This window comes from Purpureocillium lilacinum (assembly GCF_023168085.1).
Source record: "Purpureocillium lilacinum CBS 284.36 DNA, scaffold_5, whole genome shotgun sequence".
In the NCBI taxonomy this organism is placed as follows: domain Eukaryota; kingdom Fungi; phylum Ascomycota; class Sordariomycetes; order Hypocreales; family Ophiocordycipitaceae; genus Purpureocillium; species Purpureocillium lilacinum.
The window spans coordinates 1069102-1086395 of NW_027072115.1; the positions used below are offsets into that span (position 1 = coordinate 1069102).

The 17294-nt window shown below is 61.1% G+C and overlaps 5 protein-coding genes across 5 annotated transcripts; 3 read left to right on the forward strand and 2 right to left on the reverse strand.

Annotated features, from left to right (window-relative positions):
* Window positions 1-3885: 3885 nt before the first annotated feature.
* PLICBS_006928 (uncharacterized protein) lies at window positions 3886-5772 on the forward strand (the record flags this gene model as incomplete). Its single annotated transcript, XM_018320313.2, has 1 exon — window positions 3886-5772. The coding sequence occupies one exon, from the start codon at window positions 3886-3888 to the stop codon at window positions 5770-5772; it is 1887 nt and encodes a 628-aa protein (XP_018180210.1).
* A 1364-nt stretch (window positions 5773-7136) lies between these two features.
* Window positions 7137-8762, forward strand: PLICBS_006929 (diacylglycerol O-acyltransferase 1; the record flags this gene model as incomplete). The annotated part of the gene is made up of 3 exons (XM_065601087.1): window positions 7137-7179; window positions 7352-7461; window positions 7527-8762. 3 exons carry the CDS (start codon window positions 7137-7139, stop codon window positions 8760-8762), a joined length of 1389 nt encoding a protein of 462 aa, XP_065457159.1.
* A 583-nt stretch (window positions 8763-9345) lies between these two features.
* Window positions 9346-10962, forward strand: PLICBS_006930 (uncharacterized protein; the record flags this gene model as incomplete). The annotated part of the gene is made up of 3 exons (XM_065601088.1): window positions 9346-9676; window positions 9784-10395; window positions 10526-10962. 3 exons carry the CDS (start codon window positions 9346-9348, stop codon window positions 10960-10962), a joined length of 1380 nt encoding a protein of 459 aa, XP_065457160.1.
* Window positions 10963-11342: 380 nt separating this feature from the next.
* On the reverse strand, window positions 11343-15006 carry PLICBS_006931 (uncharacterized protein; the record flags this gene model as incomplete). Its single annotated transcript, XM_018320317.2, has 3 exons — window positions 11343-13456; window positions 13511-13913; window positions 14008-15006. 3 exons carry the CDS (start codon window positions 15004-15006, stop codon window positions 11343-11345), a joined length of 3516 nt encoding a protein of 1171 aa, XP_018180214.2.
* A 601-nt stretch (window positions 15007-15607) lies between these two features.
* PLICBS_006932 (enolase) lies at window positions 15608-17101 on the reverse strand (the record flags this gene model as incomplete). The annotated part of the gene is made up of 4 exons (XM_018320318.1): window positions 15608-16454; window positions 16516-16607; window positions 16664-16917; window positions 16978-17101. 4 exons carry the CDS (start codon window positions 17099-17101, stop codon window positions 15608-15610), a joined length of 1317 nt encoding a protein of 438 aa, XP_018180215.1.
* Window positions 17102-17294: the final 193 nt, after the last annotated feature.

Genomic DNA, 17294 nt, shown 5'->3' on the forward strand with positions numbered 1-17294 from the left:
CCAATACGAGGTTTTCCGAGCTCTGGACGGGCCCGGCCAGAGTGAGATGAACGGAAAATGCATTCGAGAACGATTGACCAGGTTGCCAACCAGAGGGAGCCGCTCTCCGTACAAACAACAGACTGTTCAACGGCCATTCCTCCGTCGGCCCAGACCACCTCGGACCCGGGAGCGAGGCACTACGTAGATCGGGCGAGACGTCGTCGTAGGAAGCATCGCAGATGTCACCGTCATCGGCAGAGGAGGCGGGATTGGTTCGATAGCGACCGCCGTTTGTCGACGTCGGGCTCGAGCACTCCCGCGCCGATCCCCAAACCGTCCTGCCAGAATCCCAACCCTGGACAATGGCTGACTCGTTTCGTCAGGGAGCGGCGTTCACAAGTGAAGGAGGCTGGACGTTTTAGGTTGCTTGCTGCCAGTAATGGCAATTCGAGGCCCGGACCGCGGAGAAGCAAGCTCCGTCCCAGCGCGGCCGCTGTCAGGGAGGAGCAGGCCGACACAATCGCGATACGACGCGAAGTTGAGCGCAGCGAGAGAGCGAGCGAGCAAGCACGAAAGCAAGCAAGCAAACAAGCCCCATTGACGCAGGCAAGCAAGAAAGCAGGCCCAACCTGAAAGAACAAGAAAGTCGACCCGCAACCCAGGAAGCATCACCAGGCAGTCGTTCAGTCCCACAAGCCACGAGGCCACTGTCGTCGCCTCGGCGCCTCAAGGAATCCGAGCGCGCGAAGTACAGGTACCCAGGCCTGTCTTGGTGACGGCCCCCTGTGGCTGGCTCCTCCAACCTGAACATGGCGCGCGCCCGACGCCAGTGTACGAACGGCAGGCGCGGATCCACTGCGAGGTTGACAGAGCCCACTCGCTGGCCGGTGGGCGAATGTAAACACGAGAGCCGAGCTGGTGAGTTCCATGATGATGGATCCGTAGGTTTCGTTTTTGATGAGGGCAAAGAAAAATAATGGGAGGAGCAAGAGGAGGGAAGATGAGGCGGAAGGCGCAGAATAGAAAGAGGCTCCTGCCACCGTTGGGGTTTTCTCGAGTGGCTTCCTGCCGCTGTGATCCACGGTGCTACTTCTTAGTACCTCTAGGTAAGGTCGACACAGAACTTCAACGTCACTCACAGGTGGCCCCAAATATCGCCCCGGTGTCCTGTCGGCATCGGGCCGTGAAGTAATATCTGTCCGGGATAGCGCCTTACTACTAGGTAGGCCTTCTATGTCGCGATAGCGTACGCGACTAACCGCCTACTTGCAAGTTGCGAGCACTGTGTTTCTGTTCACGTGTATTATGTAGAGCCCGCCACGACGGGATCGCCACCGTCGCGGCGTCACTCTGTTGCTGGGCAATGCTGCAAGACGGCATCCCTTTTGAAAGTAGCGAATGATCCTCTGCCGAGAAATGCAACGCCACATCCCCAGTCTGATCTCCGGGCAATCAAGGACGCGGTGCCGAGGGTCGGTCCCCAGCAAGTCCCGCGGCTGCTTTGTGCGGTTCTGGCTACCTCGGACGGTATAACTTGCTCTACGGCATCCACGGCTACCTCACTGAGGAGCTTCAGCACCGTAGAGACATCCCTACCCAGTAGAACATTGGAGGCGTAGGCGGCAAACTTCGGAGATACCCTGGCAGCCGATGCCATCTTCGTCCTGTCGAGGCCAAACCTGACAGTCTGGAAATCTTTGGCAACAACAAGAGGCTCCGCCACAGGCGAAATGCTCGGGCCCTCGGTTGACGTGGGTGAGGGCCCAGACAATCACCCAGGCTCGCGAGGCTGGCGGCGGCGGCGATCTGTATACGACATGTTCGCGAACAGGTCTCAGCGGTCCGTCCGATACGGAGCGTGCCATGCTGCCGTTTCCTGCTCCTGATGGTGGGCCATTTGAGATCACTGGGCGCTCATGGCCAACGAGTGTGCCGCCCACCCATGCATCCATCCATCGACATGCTCGCCCGTGCCAGCTGCAAGCAGGTCTCGGACGACTCTCTCCGCTGCTGGACGAACTCGTCATCTCGCCAACTTGATGAACGGAGAGACAAGGCGGCAGATCTGCCATGACGTGCAGATTCGTATCGGTCGTCTCGGTATGGGGCAAGCCAGAGTGGCCGATGACCCCGATTCCTCAGGTTCGCACCTCAAACCTGCAAAGACGGCTGTGCACGCGCCGGGAACCTGTTTCTTGCGCCTCAAGGGCAGCCACAAGACCGTTTATAGTGGGTGCGAAGTTGGCTGAGGCGGAACGGGCTGGCGCAACTGGAGCCTTGGGGGGAGCCTCCACACACACACACACCCCCCTCGCCAGGAAGAGGACAGGCTTGGAAAGGGAGGAGTTGTGGTGGCCCACCAACCACCACCACCGCCACTGCCTGAGACGGGCATCAACCTCCATCACGCAGTCGGAGGGCTCTCGAGGTAGCGCTACCTCGACCTTTCCTGGTGCTCTTTTTTGTCTGCCCTGCCCGCGCCACGACTCAGGTCGCTGACGTCGGGGTTGTCGTCCCACCCCGAGTCCTTGGCCTTGGTGTCCGTGAACCTTGGGCGCCTCCACCCGCTGCGCCGCTGGCGGTGCTTCCAGGTTCGGATGAGGAACCTTACGTGGGCCGCGACGCTGGGTCTCGTGTGTGCTCGGCGACTGGCGCGCCTGACGTGACGACGCTCGATGCGGAGCAGCCGTCGTCTTTTGTCTTCACAGTTGTGATGTCAGGTGCCCGTAATTACAACGCGTACTTGCCTGTGTGCTTTCCTACCTAGTACCTAGGTAGGTTGGAGGTAGGCGCGCTGGCGAGCAATCGCGGGCAAACTTTGGCTGGATGCCCTGCCCGCCCTGCACTGCGGCTCCGTCGTGTCGGGCCAAGTACCTGTACTTTCTGTCCATACCCGTGCTCGGTTTGCTCGACGGCCGTCCCAGCCCCAGCCCAAGCCCCAGCCCCAGCCCCAGCCGCAAAGGCGCTGGGGCCGGTCGCCGCCCACCCAATGGAACTTACCCGCCGCCACTGCGGCCACGGCATTGGGCCCAGTCTGGCGGCGGCGGCTGCCTCCAGCGACGGCAGGGCCCAGTGGATGCAGGCCCAGGCAGGCAAGGTACGAGAAGGTACCTACCGCACGCTACAAGGTTGCCTCACTGAGGTGTGCGAGTACCTCTTGCACAGCACTGCGTGCCCTGAACCCTGGGATTGGATCCATGCCCGTCTCCCCAGAGGTGAGGAGGTACTGCATCGCTCGTCATCCCTGCCCCGATGGTCGGGTGAGGTGCCTCGCTCACCCACTGCGCAGCCGAGTCTCGAGGTACAGGTACGGGTACCTCATCCCACTGCAGCACGGCAGACCCAACCCTGCTCAGCCAGCCAGCCCGCCAGCCCAGCGCCTCCCATGCCCACCTCTCAGGCAGGTTCGTTCGGTCCTCCAGTGCTGCGTCACAATCATCCCTCCTCGTCGCTCTCTCTCACTCTCACTCTCCGTTTCCCTCTCCCCTTCTCATCATCCCCCTTCATCCATCGCCTCTCATCGTGTGCACCGCCGTATCCATCGCGACACTGCCTCGTGCCAATCAGCCGCCCAATTTGGCTTTGAACACAGTCCGGGCACGCCCCAATTAATGTCAGCGGCCGTCGCGCCGGCCGACTCTTGCGCCACACCTTCGCGCGCTCGCCTCGACGCATTTGCCCCCCCAGCTTGCGCGCCCGCTGCCGAAAAAAAAAACACATACACTCCAGACCGGCCTCGACCAGATAGCGGCGACAGCTCTCGCCACTCTCTCCAGCCACACCAACAACACCAGTTCGTCTGGCCATGTGCCCTTGACCGAGCTCTCTTCCAACTGCGACGGCAACTGTTGTTGACGAGCGCGCCTCTAATTTGAAATCGCATTGCCGTCTTATCCTTCGCCTATGGCATCTAACGGTACCGGTGTCCTTGCAGCCGAAGCACGCCCTTCCTCTCGCTCGACACCGTCTCCCCCTCCGCCCGATTCTGCGGCAGTCGCAGACTCCGTCGCGGACCCCGTCGCAAGGCTGCCCAAGCGACAGCGCGAGTCTGATACCCTCTCACCGCGCTCGCCGACCGCGCAGAACTCTGGCATCTTTGCGTCGCCTGCCAAGTCTGCTCGCCTGGCCCTCGCGGCAGCCAGAGCTTCCCCGCCGCCTCTGACGGCAGCCGCAGCACTCGAGGACGAGCGCCGACAACGCAACGAGGAGCGCACTACTGCTCCTGGACCTACCAGCCCCAACCCGAGCCACGGCGCCCTCGAATCCCTCATGTCGGGCGCGACGCAAGCCATGAGCCGCCCTGCAGACGCGCCACAGATCGCGCCTACAGCCAACATGGACCCGGCCGTCAAGGCCGTTACGGCGCTGTCAATACCAACTGGGAGTGCCGTACGCGCCGACGACAATGGCGAGACGAGCCCGCAGAGCGCCACCAGTATGGGTGCCGTGCCCGTCACCGAGAGCCCTACGCCTATGGAAATTGACAGCAACAAGGCGGACCATCTTTCAGCACAGCAGGTAGCTGTGCAGGATGATCGCCCACAGCAGCCGGGATCCTTGTCGTATCCGGGATCGCTACAGGCAACGGGCGCCGTGCCAGAGCAGGTTGCGCGGGGCATGAGCTTTCCCATGCCGTCTCAGACACAAGGGTCCCCGACTTCTGGGACCGGCAAGAAGCACAAGTGCCCGTACTGCAACACAGAGTTCACGCGCCACCACAATCTTAAGAGTCATTTGTTGACACATAGTCAGGAGAAGCCGTACGTCTGCACAGACTGTCAGATGCGCTTCCGGCGACTCCATGACCTTAAAAGGCACGGTAAGCTGCACACGGGTGAGAAGCCGCATATTTGCCCCAAATGCGACCGCAAGTTCGCGAGAGGAGATGCCCTGGCACGGCACAGCAAGGGTGCTGGTGGTTGTGCGGGAAGGCGAGCTAGCATGGGAAGCTTTGCCGATGGCGACGAATTGGACGGTGGCATGGGCGAAGGCGATGAGTCCGCGCTATCGGGCATGCCTTACGACAATGGAGACGACGAAGAGTTGAGAAGGCAGAGCCTACCCAGCATGGGAACTCAGCCGTCTGGATCGGGTGATGGATACGGCGCACATGCCCGTACGTATCCGCCCGCCGGGCCGCGGCCAGCACCCGGCGGCCTCTATCCCCCCAATATGGGCCCGAGCCAGGCGACAGGCACGGCGACCAACAGCACCTCGAGTATCCCTAATAGCATGGCAAGCAGCCACACTGCCAACACGAGCGTCTCATCCGTCCCCGCGGCGGCGGGAAACTCAGGCATGTATTCCCAGTCCGGCATGACGGAAAGTCCAAAGCCGCTGAGCCCCGGCGTACCAGGACACGAAGCGTCCGGCAGTGGACGGCAACGCTCTCCGAGTCTCACGCAGCAATTTCAACAGCAGCAGCAACAGCAACAGCAACCACAGGGAGCGGGAAGGCGGGCATCGGAGCTCCAGTCTCCGCACAGCGGGCAGCCTCGGCCTAAGCTGCCGGGACTGTCGCACCCGGGATTCGCGGCGCCAAGCGGGGCGGGATACGCTCATGCGCGGGCGCCAAGCGGGACGCAAGTGGCCGGCGACAGCGGTAACATGTTTGCGCAGAGCGACCCGAGCGTCTGGGCATACATCCAGACGATGGAGGAGAAGTTCAAGTCGCTGACGGACAAGGTCTTGTCGCTGGAGGAAGAGGTAGCGGGCCTGAAGAAGGAGCTCGAGACCCGTGAGGGCGGCGCGACCGGGGCTACCGTGGCGACCGGGGCGACCACATCGTGAAGCGGTGTGATCCATGGGTCCGTGAAAGGTCGGCGTGGCACAGCAGCGCTTGGAAGACGCGGCAACATTGCGGAGGAGGACTCGGCTTTGAAGGGTAGATACATTGTACCGGGCTGGATGTCGCTCGCTGCCCGCAGAGCAAAGGGGTCCGAAAGGGTTTCAAGTTGGGAACGGGCGTTTACAGGATTCAAGAACGGGCGACTGCAGCTTCAGCGATGGACGGGACCGGCATGGGATGGCAAAGTTCTGTGAGAATCCCACGACAGGAAGGGGGACGACGGGGGGAATTGTTCTCATAACTTGGTGCTCTCAGGTTCCTCCGCTGACGCCATCTGTACTATACAAGCTCGGTGTGCTTTTCTCAGACAGTTTGGGTTGCCTCATGGCAGGAGCAAAGGTCTAGCTTACATCTGGGGTTATTGACAGTGGAAAAGATAAGTCGTTGAACCAACCGGGACCCGAGGGCTACACAATGCCAGCATCTCGAAGTCGAGCTGTGAGGCAGCGTCGCCTGTGGCTGTGCGTAGGAAGCTGGTATCTTGCCCGACAAGGTGAAGCGACGGCACACATGCCTTGACAGTCAAGGTGTGATGGAGGTGAGGCGTTCGCCCGGGCATGTCACTCGGAACGGCGGCGAGGTCGTGTGACGCGGTGTCGATGACCTCTCGAAACACGATGGGTGTACCCCTTTCCACAAGCCAAGCGACCCCATCAGCCCGAAAGGGTACCATGCAGTCATCACCTGGCAGGTAAGTACCGAATTGGAGCGAGCCTCCAGAGCCCCCGTTATTCGGGTGGGCAACTTAGTTGCGGCACGTATGGTCCCCAAGGTTCCTTGCCCCTTGCTCGTCCTCACCTTTACCTGCCGGGCAACCCGCCCGCCCTGTATTCACGTGCTTGCCGGTCAGTACCGTACCTGTACCTGCGCCTGCATATTGCTAAGCAAAGGTACATAGCGTACATAATACTCCAGCCCACTTACCCGCACCCGCACCCACCCGCACCCGCCCGTCGGTACGTCATCGGGGCAGTCGCAGCCACAGCCGCAACAGCAGCACTCCTTCGATGCGAACCCGAGACCAACGTCGCAGCAGGCGCATTCGGGGCAGCTCTTCCCTCTACACTTCAGCCGACCCGAAAATTCGCCCGTCTGCACTCCCCTAACCCATCTGCCAACCGAGGGTCCTCAGCCGTACTTTACGAGTTCTCTTACATACTTGGCCGGCTGTGGTACCTGGAGCTCGAATTTCGTCGAAGCTGCCCCTAACAGCTGCATCAGCCGCCCTGCCTCGCCGCCCCCTTGAGAAGCGCCGGCCAGCTCGACCACTCCCTTAGACTCCTGCGCGGCCGAGCCGCTAGACAAGATGGCGAGCGCCGACGTCGCGCAGGCCGAGCCTTTACCGCTCAGTGAGTGCCGTCTTTCCGTTGTCCTCAGCAGCGGGCGATTGCGAGGCCTTGGGTCGGTGTTCCGATGACGGTCGCGACGCCAGGCCGAACTGCGCCTCACCTCACGGGCTGGCTGGATACGGAAACAAAGTCGGGAAACTCGCAGTCTGCGCAGAATGCTAATCGACTACAGGCGTGGATGAGCCTGACTTCAACGAAAAGGTGACGACAATTCCGAACCCGGTCGATAGCTCAACCGCGGCGCTGCTGCAGGAGGAGAGCAGTGACGAGACCCTCCTCACGGTACCTCATACACCCCACAAGACACTGCTTGAGCTACTGAGCAGCTGACACGCGTGAATAATCAGGACTCGCCCGCCGGCGATGAACCTTCAGAACCGCCCAACCCGACAAGTGGCGAGCCTAAGTCATATGCCGCAGTCGTCGCGGACGGTGAGACGGCGCCTCAGGCAGCCGCCAGGGCGAAGAAGATCGAGACAGAGGGCAGTGACACTCCTTATCCGCCGCTCAGGACCGAACGCTCTCACGGGCGACATGAGCGTGAGGCGTGGAGGGCAGGTGGCATCCGTTTCGCGCCTTTGCGGGTGCCCCTGACGCGGCGAATGCAGACAGGAGCGGTGCTCTTCCACTGCATGTCCATTGTCGTCATTGTGTCCATGTTTTGGTTCACGTGTGCCAACCCATTATCATGGCCCATCTTGGTACCGTATCTACTGCACCTGACAATGTCGACGGCGTCGACGGACGGGAAGCTCTCGTATCGCTCCGAGTGGCTGCGCTCGCTGCCGCTGTGGAGGCTGTTTGCGGGATACTTCCCCATGGCACTCCACAAGACGTATGACTTGCCACCGAACCGCAAGTACATCCTGGGCTATCACCCGCATGGCATCATCTCCCACGGCGCGTGGTGTGCCTTTGCGACCAACGCGCTCGGCTTTGGCGACAAGTTCCCCGGCATCACCAACAGCTTGCTGACGCTCGACTCCAACTTCCGCCTGCCGTTCTACCGCGACTGGATCCTCGCCATGGGCATCCGGAGCGTGTCCAAGGAGTCGATCCGCAACCTCTTGTCCCGGGGCGGACCAAACAACGACGGGCAGGGACGCGCCGTCACCATCGTCATTGGCGGTGCTCGCGAGTCTCTGGAGGCGCAGCCGGGCCACCTGCGGCTGATTCTCAAGGGCCGCAAAGGGTTCATCAAGATGGCGCTTCGCACCGGGGCGGATCTGGTACCCGTGATTGGTTTCGGCGAGAACGACCTCTACGACCAGCTCAGCCCGAAGACGCACCCCATGGTACACAAGGTGCAGATGATATTGCTCAAGGTGTTCAAGTTCACCATTCCCGCACTCCACGGGCGCGGCCTCCTCAACTACGACGTCGGCCTCATGCCGTACCGTCGGCAGGTCAACATCGTCGTCGGCAAGCCCATCGAGGTCAACGAGTCGCACGGAATGCAACCAGCACAGGAAGAGATTGACCGGTACCACGCCCTGTACGTGGCCGAGGTGGAGCGCCTGTTTGCGGCGTACAAGGACCAGTTCTCTAACGGCAAGGTGCCGGAGCTGGAGATTATCTCGTGAGCCTTGTGTGTGCGTGTGTGTGCGTGTGCGAGTGTCTCTTGTTTTGCGTCACGGTATGGAGGCACTCGGTGCTCCGCAGGAGCCGACAGCGCCATCTCGAGGAGCCATCTCGAGGACAAGAGTAGGTGGAAAGGTTGATATCATTACCGGAACACGGCACGGCGGGACGGGCTGGCAATTCGGCTGCAATCCGGTGCAAGCGTTAGTGCTTGTGCTCTTGCGCGGGCTCTGTAATACAATTTTTTTTTGGGATGATGCAGGCGCCGTAAGTTGCACGGCCACGTATGGATCGTGAGTTGTTGTGTCTCTGGCATGATGGGTTGTCTTGGTGGTGCTAAATTGCTAATTGATGTCACCGTGTCACCTGACCTCGCGTTGTGCTTCTGGCGGGGAGCTCGCGCCACAGTCGCGTTCGCAGTACGTCGCTCCGACTGACGATAACCCTCTTTGATTCTGCGGTGCAAAGGTTCCCTTCTCAGTCAGCAGCTTCACTCCGCGACGCAGGGGACGCACACGCACGCACGCACGCACGCACTCACGCACTCACGCACTCACCAGCCCCCGGCCGCCGCCTCGTCCCAAGATGGCCCGTTCGTCCCCGCGGAAGAAGCCCACAGTTAACTACAACGAGGACGACGCCCCCAAGCCGCTCGCCAAAGTCGTGGCAAAGGCTAAGAACCTGGTCGCCAAGACTACGCACAAGCGCAAGGCTGCGGCAGAAGCAGACCACGCCGACGACGACTACGACGAGGTCAACGGCAACGGCAAGGACACGCCCGCCCCCGCCGCCAAGAAGCGCAAGACGGCCAAAGCCAAGAAGGAGGAGCAGGGCGGAATGCCTCTCGCCGAGCGGACCGCCGTGGCGTCGCTGAAGAAGGCCATGTACATTGGCGCCCACGTCAGCGCCGCCGGAGGTACGTGCGACACGCGAATCGGACGGACAGTTGGATGGCCCTCTTCGATGGAAGCCGGGCATGTATGAGGAATCTTGGACTGACAGACAATAAACCCCCTCCGTCAGGCGTCCAAAACTCCATCCCCAACGCCGTTCACATCGGAGCCAACGCCTTTGCCCTCTTCCTGAAATCGCAGCGCAAGTGGGACAACCCGCCCATCACCACCGAGGCGCGCGACCTCTTCCTGCACAACTGCAAGGAGCACGGCTACGACGTCGGCTCCCACGCGCTCCCCCACGGCTCCTACCTGGTCAACCTGGCGCAGGCCGACGCCGCAAAAGCGAACCAGGCGTACGCGAGCTTCGTCGATGACTTGCGCCGTTGCGAGCAGCTCGGCGTGCGCCTGTACAACTTCCACCCGGGGTCCACGCTCGGCGACGCGAGACCCGCCGCCATCGCCCGCATCGCCGCCCAGCTCAACAAGGCGCACCGCGAGACGCGCAATGTCGTCACCGTGCTGGAGAATATGGCTGGCGGCGGCAACGTCATCGGTGCTGCGTGGGAGGACCTCCGCGACATCATCGCCCTCGTCGATGACAAGGACCGCGTCGGCGTCTGCATTGATACGTGCCACGCCTTCGCCGCGGGCCACGACCTGCGCACCCCCGAGGCCTTCAGCGAGACCGTGGGCGCCTTCAACGACATCGTCGGCGCCAAGTACCTGAAGGCTTTTCACCGTACGTTGAACGCATGCCCCCTATCTATCCCTGTGCCCGCCCGTAACCCCAATGGCGGTGATGACGCCCTTCTCAATCCTCTACATAACCCCGTCGTCCACATTGCTGACGCACTCTCTTTCTCCTGCAGTCAACGATAGCAAGGCGCCCTTCAACTCTAACCGCGACCTGCACGCCAACATCGGCACCGGCTTCCTCGGCCTTCGCGCCTTCCACAGCATCATGAACCACGACGCCTTCCGCGGCCTGCCCATGGTGCTCGAGACGCCCATCGACCGCAAGGGCCCCGACGGCAAGTCCGTCGAGGACAAGCAGGTTTGGGCCGACGAGATCAAGCTCCTCGAGAGCCTCATCGGAATGGACCCGGAGGGCGACGAGTTCACCGCCACCGCCAAGAGGCTGCAGGCCGAAGGCGCGGGCGAACGCAACAAGATCCAGGACCAGGTGGACAAGAAGGTCGCCAAGGACGCGAAGAAGGCTGCCGGCACCATGAGGGGCAAGGGCAAGGGCACGGTCAAGGGCAAGAGGAAGACGAAGGCGGAGGCGTCCGATGATGAGAGCGACTGAGGTGGTACGTAGGCATCGATGACACGATATTGGCCATCTCGCCACAAGCATCGCTCTGTATAATTATGGAGAGACGGGGACACGGTGTTCGGGGAGGTCATGACAAATCATTGTACAATGTATGAACACAAAAGCAGATTAGGGTATTCATCGCAAATGCTGTCTAATAGCCAGATGCACTTTCAGCTCTTTCCATCCAGCCTCGAGCCGAACCGGCCCATCATCACAAACAAAGTAAATCACAGAATGCGCCCGCCGTCTAGAACATCCAAGCAACGCTCCAGACCCATCCAATGATCATCGACATCATCTTGCAGAGGCTGGCATAAATAAATCACCAACCGATAGGGGAGAAGCGAGGAGAGCAGCCCAGATCGAGCTCACTTGCGGCTCCTCGCATTCGCCTCAAGTCTGCCCACGAGCGAGCGCAGGCCCACGCCCCTCTCGCAGTTGGCCTCGAGCCACGCCTCCATGCGCTCGCGGACGGCCCTCATGGACCGCAGCACGGGCATCTTGCCCGCCTCCTCGGCCTCGAGGTGCGACCCCGGGTTGAGGAGCACGTCGAAGCAGTCGCCCCAGAGGTCCGTCTGCCAGTAGCGCTTGAGGCTCTCACGGATCCTGTACTTGCGGCCTGTCTTGCCCAGGCCGCCCTGGTCGCAGCGCGCCGTCTCGATGTACTTGCCGAAGAGGAGGCAGTGGACGGTGCCCGCGAGGCCGTGGTAATCGATCTGCCAGGTCCAGGGGCGGCCCTCGCGCATCTCGGCGCAGTCCTGGGACGACGTCTTCCAGTCGGCGATGAACTCGACGTCGGGGACGAACGCCTTCATGTCGATGCTTCGGCCAAAGTCGATCAGAACGATGCCCCTCGACGACCAGCCGCCGCTGCCGTCGGCCTTCCACTGCGTGGCCAGGGTGTGGTCGGTAGACGCCGAGTCTAGCCGCAGGAGGCAGTTGTCAGGCTTCAGGTCGCCGTGCAAGACGCCCTTGGCATGCAGCGACTCCACGGTCCTAAGGAGCTCGATGGTGAAGAACATGACCAGCTGCTCCTCCATGACGCCCGAGGGCTCTGCACGGAAGAGATTGACCACGTCCAATAGGGTTCCGTCTGGGTGGTAAGGCAGGAAGAGGAAGGCTTCATCGCGGTATAGATGCATCTCGTGCGCATAGGAGAGACTGGCGCTGGCTCGATGCTGCGGGCCAAGGCGAGTATGTGCCACACGCATCATGTGGAACTCCCAGGCGGAGGGAGGCGCCTCCATCTTTAGAGCCTCCAGCTCGCCGCGATGGTTCACAGCAAACGCGCCCTTGCCCATGGCTGCGACGGCATTCTCGTCGTTCTCCTGCTCGTTGGGCGCCGAGTTCTCCACCAGATACACCGGTGCAAATGCCCCTGCTCCCAACTCCCGCCTCACCGTGTACACGCTCCTCGTGCCCGGCAAGTCGATGACGACGGGCTCTGGGACTGGGGTTGTCCTATCCGCGCTGCTTCTGCTAGCCTTTGTCAAGGCTTTGGCAAACTTACGGATCTCGCCTCCATGCTCGTATTTCTCTTCCTGGTGATCGTGGAAACCGGCGTATGAGGTGAGCGGTGGCTGGACCTTGTTCAAGATCTCCAGGCGGATTATCTCGTCGACAGGGTTGCACTGCTGCTCTTTGATGATTGGGCCCTTCGGCGCGAGCGGCTTGGTCGAGGCTTTGAAGGGCGGAGCAGCGATCTTCGGCTTTAGAGACTCTGGGATCTTGGGGATAGGGGGCTCATCGAATTCAGCGTCTCGCAAGGGACTACTGAGAGGTTCCAGGTCCAGGGGCTCGCGCATAGCGGGCGAAGCATCGTCCCTCCTGCACGGCGTCTTCAAGCGCGAGTCGTCGTCGGCCATCACGTCCAGAGACACCTCGGTCCTCTCGGTGATTGGAGTCATGAACGGCAGTCGATTATTCGCCGCCTCGGCCGGGTCCCTATACGGACGAGTCGGAGGGTCGTAATCTTCTGGCGGCACGGGTACGAAGATGGTACGGGTCCTAGGGGGTGAGGCTTCGTCGTCGTCTGGCGTCTCGGCGTCGGCGCCCTCTGGGGGAGTGACGGGGTCCGCATGGTCAAAGTCCTCCTCCGGCTCGCCATCTTCATTGAGTCTGGAGACATGCGTGTGATCCTCTCCCTCGTCGTCCTCATTGTCGTTGGCGCCAATGTCGGGAATATGTTTACGCGTTGAGAACTCGGACCATTCGCTCACGCTCTTGGCATCAGACGCCTCGTCGTCAGCATTGTCAATGTGTCTCGTGGTGCCTGTGCTCTCGGCGTCGGTTGTGTAGTCTCCATCCGTTTCGTAGTCATCTTCATCGGCGCTTTCCTCTTCATGACCGGCCGGCTTGAGAGGCGCATTGAAGATGTCATATATGTCGTCCGTGGCCGCCTTTGTGTGAAGGGTCATTGTTGGCTCCGAGGTTTGCTTCTTACGCAGCTTAGGCCCCGAGGGGGAGTCGAGCTTTGCCTTGACTGGGACGCTGTTAGGATGAATACCTCGGCGAACAGGTGTCGTGTAGCACTTACTGATCTGCGTCTCGTTCACCTCCATAACCTTCTTCTTCTTTCCGGCCCGAGGCTCGCGAGGCGGCGGTTGCATGACTGCTCCGTTTTCGTCGTAAACGGGACCGTCTTGGCGGACGACAAGCTTATCGGCCATGCCGTTGCTGATTTCCTCAATCTCATCCAGCTGATGGCTAGGCTCTGGGACGATGCTATCGTCCACGGTCTCCTCATCCCAGGTGTGGCCGAGCCAGCCCCTGTTCGCGGCGACAATCTCCTCGAAGCTCAATTCTGTCCCTTGCTCTTCCGGAGTCGGGTATATGGCTGCAAGGTCAACAAAGATGCACTCCTTCTTGCCCGTCTGCGGGTGCACCGTCACTTGGTTCTTGGAAGGAACAACGACGATGTTGTTTATTTGAGACAGAGACTGAAGTACACAAGAGCGCCAATGCCAGAAGAAATTAGTTCTATTCAAATCAACATTTGGGCGTAAGATGGAAGGGGGCCGAGAGGGGGCTTACCGGATCCCTGAACACGGCCATCTTTGCCGCGGCCGCGTCCCTCTTCCCTCCTGCCTTGAGCGTCTCTCCAACCCATGGCTTCGGCTCCATCGTGTTTTCTTTCTTGCGGTCGGCCAAGGAGTCGATGGTGTCCCACCCTTTCGAACCTTTGCTTCTCGACGACAAGGGGGCCGGCTTCGCGTCGGCGTCAGAGAAGATGGCGAGCTTCGACTTGGCCGGTCTCGCCGAGGGGCCGGGCCCGCCGATGCCGTTCGTTTGCCGTGGGGCTTGAGGGTCGACAGGCCGCGAAGCCGCACCGAAGGGGTCCATCTTGGCCGCCAGCGCCGGCCGCATGGTGGGGAGCGCGGGCGACGCTGGCTCGTCCGCTCCTTCGGGCTGCTGAGCAAGCCTCTCCTCAAACTCCTTGAACTTGCGCAGCAGCCGCTGGACGGGCCGGGCCTCGCGCTCGATGCCCAATTTGTACACCTCGCCGGCCTGCGCCCACCGCCCGGCGCCCTCGAGCCACGCAGAGTACTCTTCGTAGAATAGCGCGAGGCCCTCTCCGATGCCGTGGCGAGATAGAAACATGTACGTCTCGCGTGGCGCATCTGAGAAGAACTGGATGTAGTAGACCCAGAGCTTCAGATAGCGCGGGTCGTTCTTGTACTGGGCTGAGCTGATGAATGTCTTCGTCGCTCGCTCGAGAAGAGTGTGAAGCTGCGACTGCGGTGTTGCCTGCGCCGACGGGTACGCGTCTAGCGTCCATCGGACGTACCGGTCAAACACATCGAGGGGGTCGTCCGATTCTGAGATGTTCTGCACCTCGGCCTCGTATTCTGCGCGGATGCAGTCGTTGACGTTCTTTGTGTCTGACGGCGTCGGCGTGGACAGCTTGTGAAGGGGCGATGGCGAGTAGAGGTCGGCGAGCTTCTTGGCCGAGCGACCGCCGGGCAAGGACTGGATGTTTTCCTTGTGGCCCTCGATCACCTCGAAGTCGATGAGGTCTCCAGTGGCCGGCATGGTGGGTTAGTTCCTTGGTTCGTGGCCGGCGCCTGCGGCGTTTGCTTGACTGTCGTGGATGGCGAGCCTGCAGCCGAGAGCCGTTGCTGTCAGGGGACGGAGCTGGTTGATAAATGTTGTCGTGCGCATGTGTCAGTGAGGCAGAGCGGGTTGATGAGCATGGTTTAGTTCCAAGGTTTGTTGTGCAAACCGCGTCGTTGCCGTGGAGACAGCCACAGGTGGCAGCCACAGCGGGCGCAACACCTGGCAGCACCCGTGGACCCGCCGTGGCGCCAGTCATCGACTGCCACTAATAATCCCTGGTAGGAAGGTACCCGCCCAGCCTGCCCACTGTGCTCTCCCAGGCCTTTCTGGTGACCGTCCTGTCAGCCTCGCACATGTGTCAGGTCATACACTCTTCAGCGATGCAGTCGGGTCCTCATGCTCAAATTTCACTTTTTTTCATCGCTTCATCTGCACGGTCCGTACTATCTGCGGCTTTTTCTATCTAGGGCCGGCTTCCGGGTTTTGGTTTTGCTCATTTCCAAGGGCCCTTCTCGAGAACTCCTCACCGAACCTTGCGTGCGCCAGCTACATCCACGTTGCTCATGGCAATCACCCTTTACAGGTTAACCGACGTGCGGAAGTTGGCGCCGGCGTAGATCGCCTGGTCGCCCAGCTCCTCCTCGATGCGGAGGATCTGGTTGAGCTTGGCCAGGCGCTCAGAGCGGCAGGGGGCACCCGTCTTGATCTCGCCAGATCGGATACCAACGACGATGTCGGCAATGGTGACGTCCTCAGTCTCACCGGAGCGGTGAGAGACCATGACGCCCCAGCCGTCGGCGTACGAGTCCTTGGCGGCCTGGATCGACTCAGTCAGGGTGCCAATCTGGTTGACCTTGAGCAGCAGGGCGTTGCAGGCCTTGAGGTCGATGGCCTTCTTGATACGGAGGGGGTTGGTGACCGTCAGGTCATCGCCAACAATTTGGATGTTCTCAGACTTGTAGAAGTAGCTCCAGGCCTCCCAGTCGTCCTCGGCGAAGGGGTCCTCGATGGAGACGATGGGGTACTTCTTGCAGAGATCCGAGTACATGGCAGCGAGCTCCTCGTACGTGATCCACTTGGTGGGGTCGCTCTCGGGGTTCTTGAAGTCGAGGTCGTACTTCTTCTCGGCCTCCTTGTAGAACTCGCTGGAGGCAACATCCATGGCGATGTTCATCTTGCCAGTGTAGCCAGCCTTCTCAATGGCCTCGGTGATGAGGTCCAGAGCCTCGGCAGCGGTCTGGATATCGGGAGCGACACCACCCTCGTCGCCGACGTTGCCGGCAGACTGACCGTACTTCTTCTTGGCCAGGCTCTTGAGCTGCTGGTAGACCTCGGCGCCCTGGCGCATGGCCTCGGAAAAGGAGGGGGCGGCGCTGGGGACGATCATGAACTCCTGGAAGGCAAGACGGCCACCGGCGTGGGAGCTAGGGGGGCTCGTTAGCACCATGATGCTGCTCTCACATGGCTAAGGGGATCAAGACTCACCCGCCATTAAGGACGTTCATGAAGGGAACGGGGAGGACGTAGGGCTTCTTGGTGCCCGCGAGGTCGGAGATGTGGGCGTACAGAGGGACACCCTGCACAGCATCGTTAGCACAATGGTGCGCCCGGGAACCAACAAGGTTGCGCTCACCTTCTCAGCAGCACCAGCCTTGGCAATGGCCAAGCTGACGCCGAGGATGGCGTTGGCGCCGAGCTTGGTCTTGTTGGGGGTGCCATCAAGGCCGTTGAGGAAAGCGTCGACCTTGGACTGGTCCTTGACATCGAGGTTCTCCTTGATCAGGGCAGGGCCAATGACAGTGTTGACGTTGTCAACGGCCTTGGTGACGCCCTTGCCGCCCCACTTGGACTTGTCGCCGTCGCGGAGCTCACATGCCTCGTGCTGGCCTAGGATTCTCGGTTACGCATTGCATCGGCATGGAGGGGCGGGTGAGGATCGGGACGAACCGGTAGAGGCGCCAGACGGGACAATGGCGCGGTGGAGGCCAGTCTCGGTAACGACGTCAACCTCGACGGTGGGGTTACCGCGGGAGTCGTAGACGGAGCGAGCGTGGACCTTGGTGACGGCCATCTTGAAGAACTGTCGCTATCAAGGCGGTGGGCAGATTCTGGAGCACCTTGTCAGCAGTCTGTTTCAAGTTGTTTTGGCAGTGAGCCCGGGCGGCTGGTGTACGGGAGGGTTGCGATGGTGGGGGCGGGGCAGCAGCGTCAGCGGCAACAGCGCCAGCAGCAGCACCACAGGACTCGCAGCGAGACACAGGATG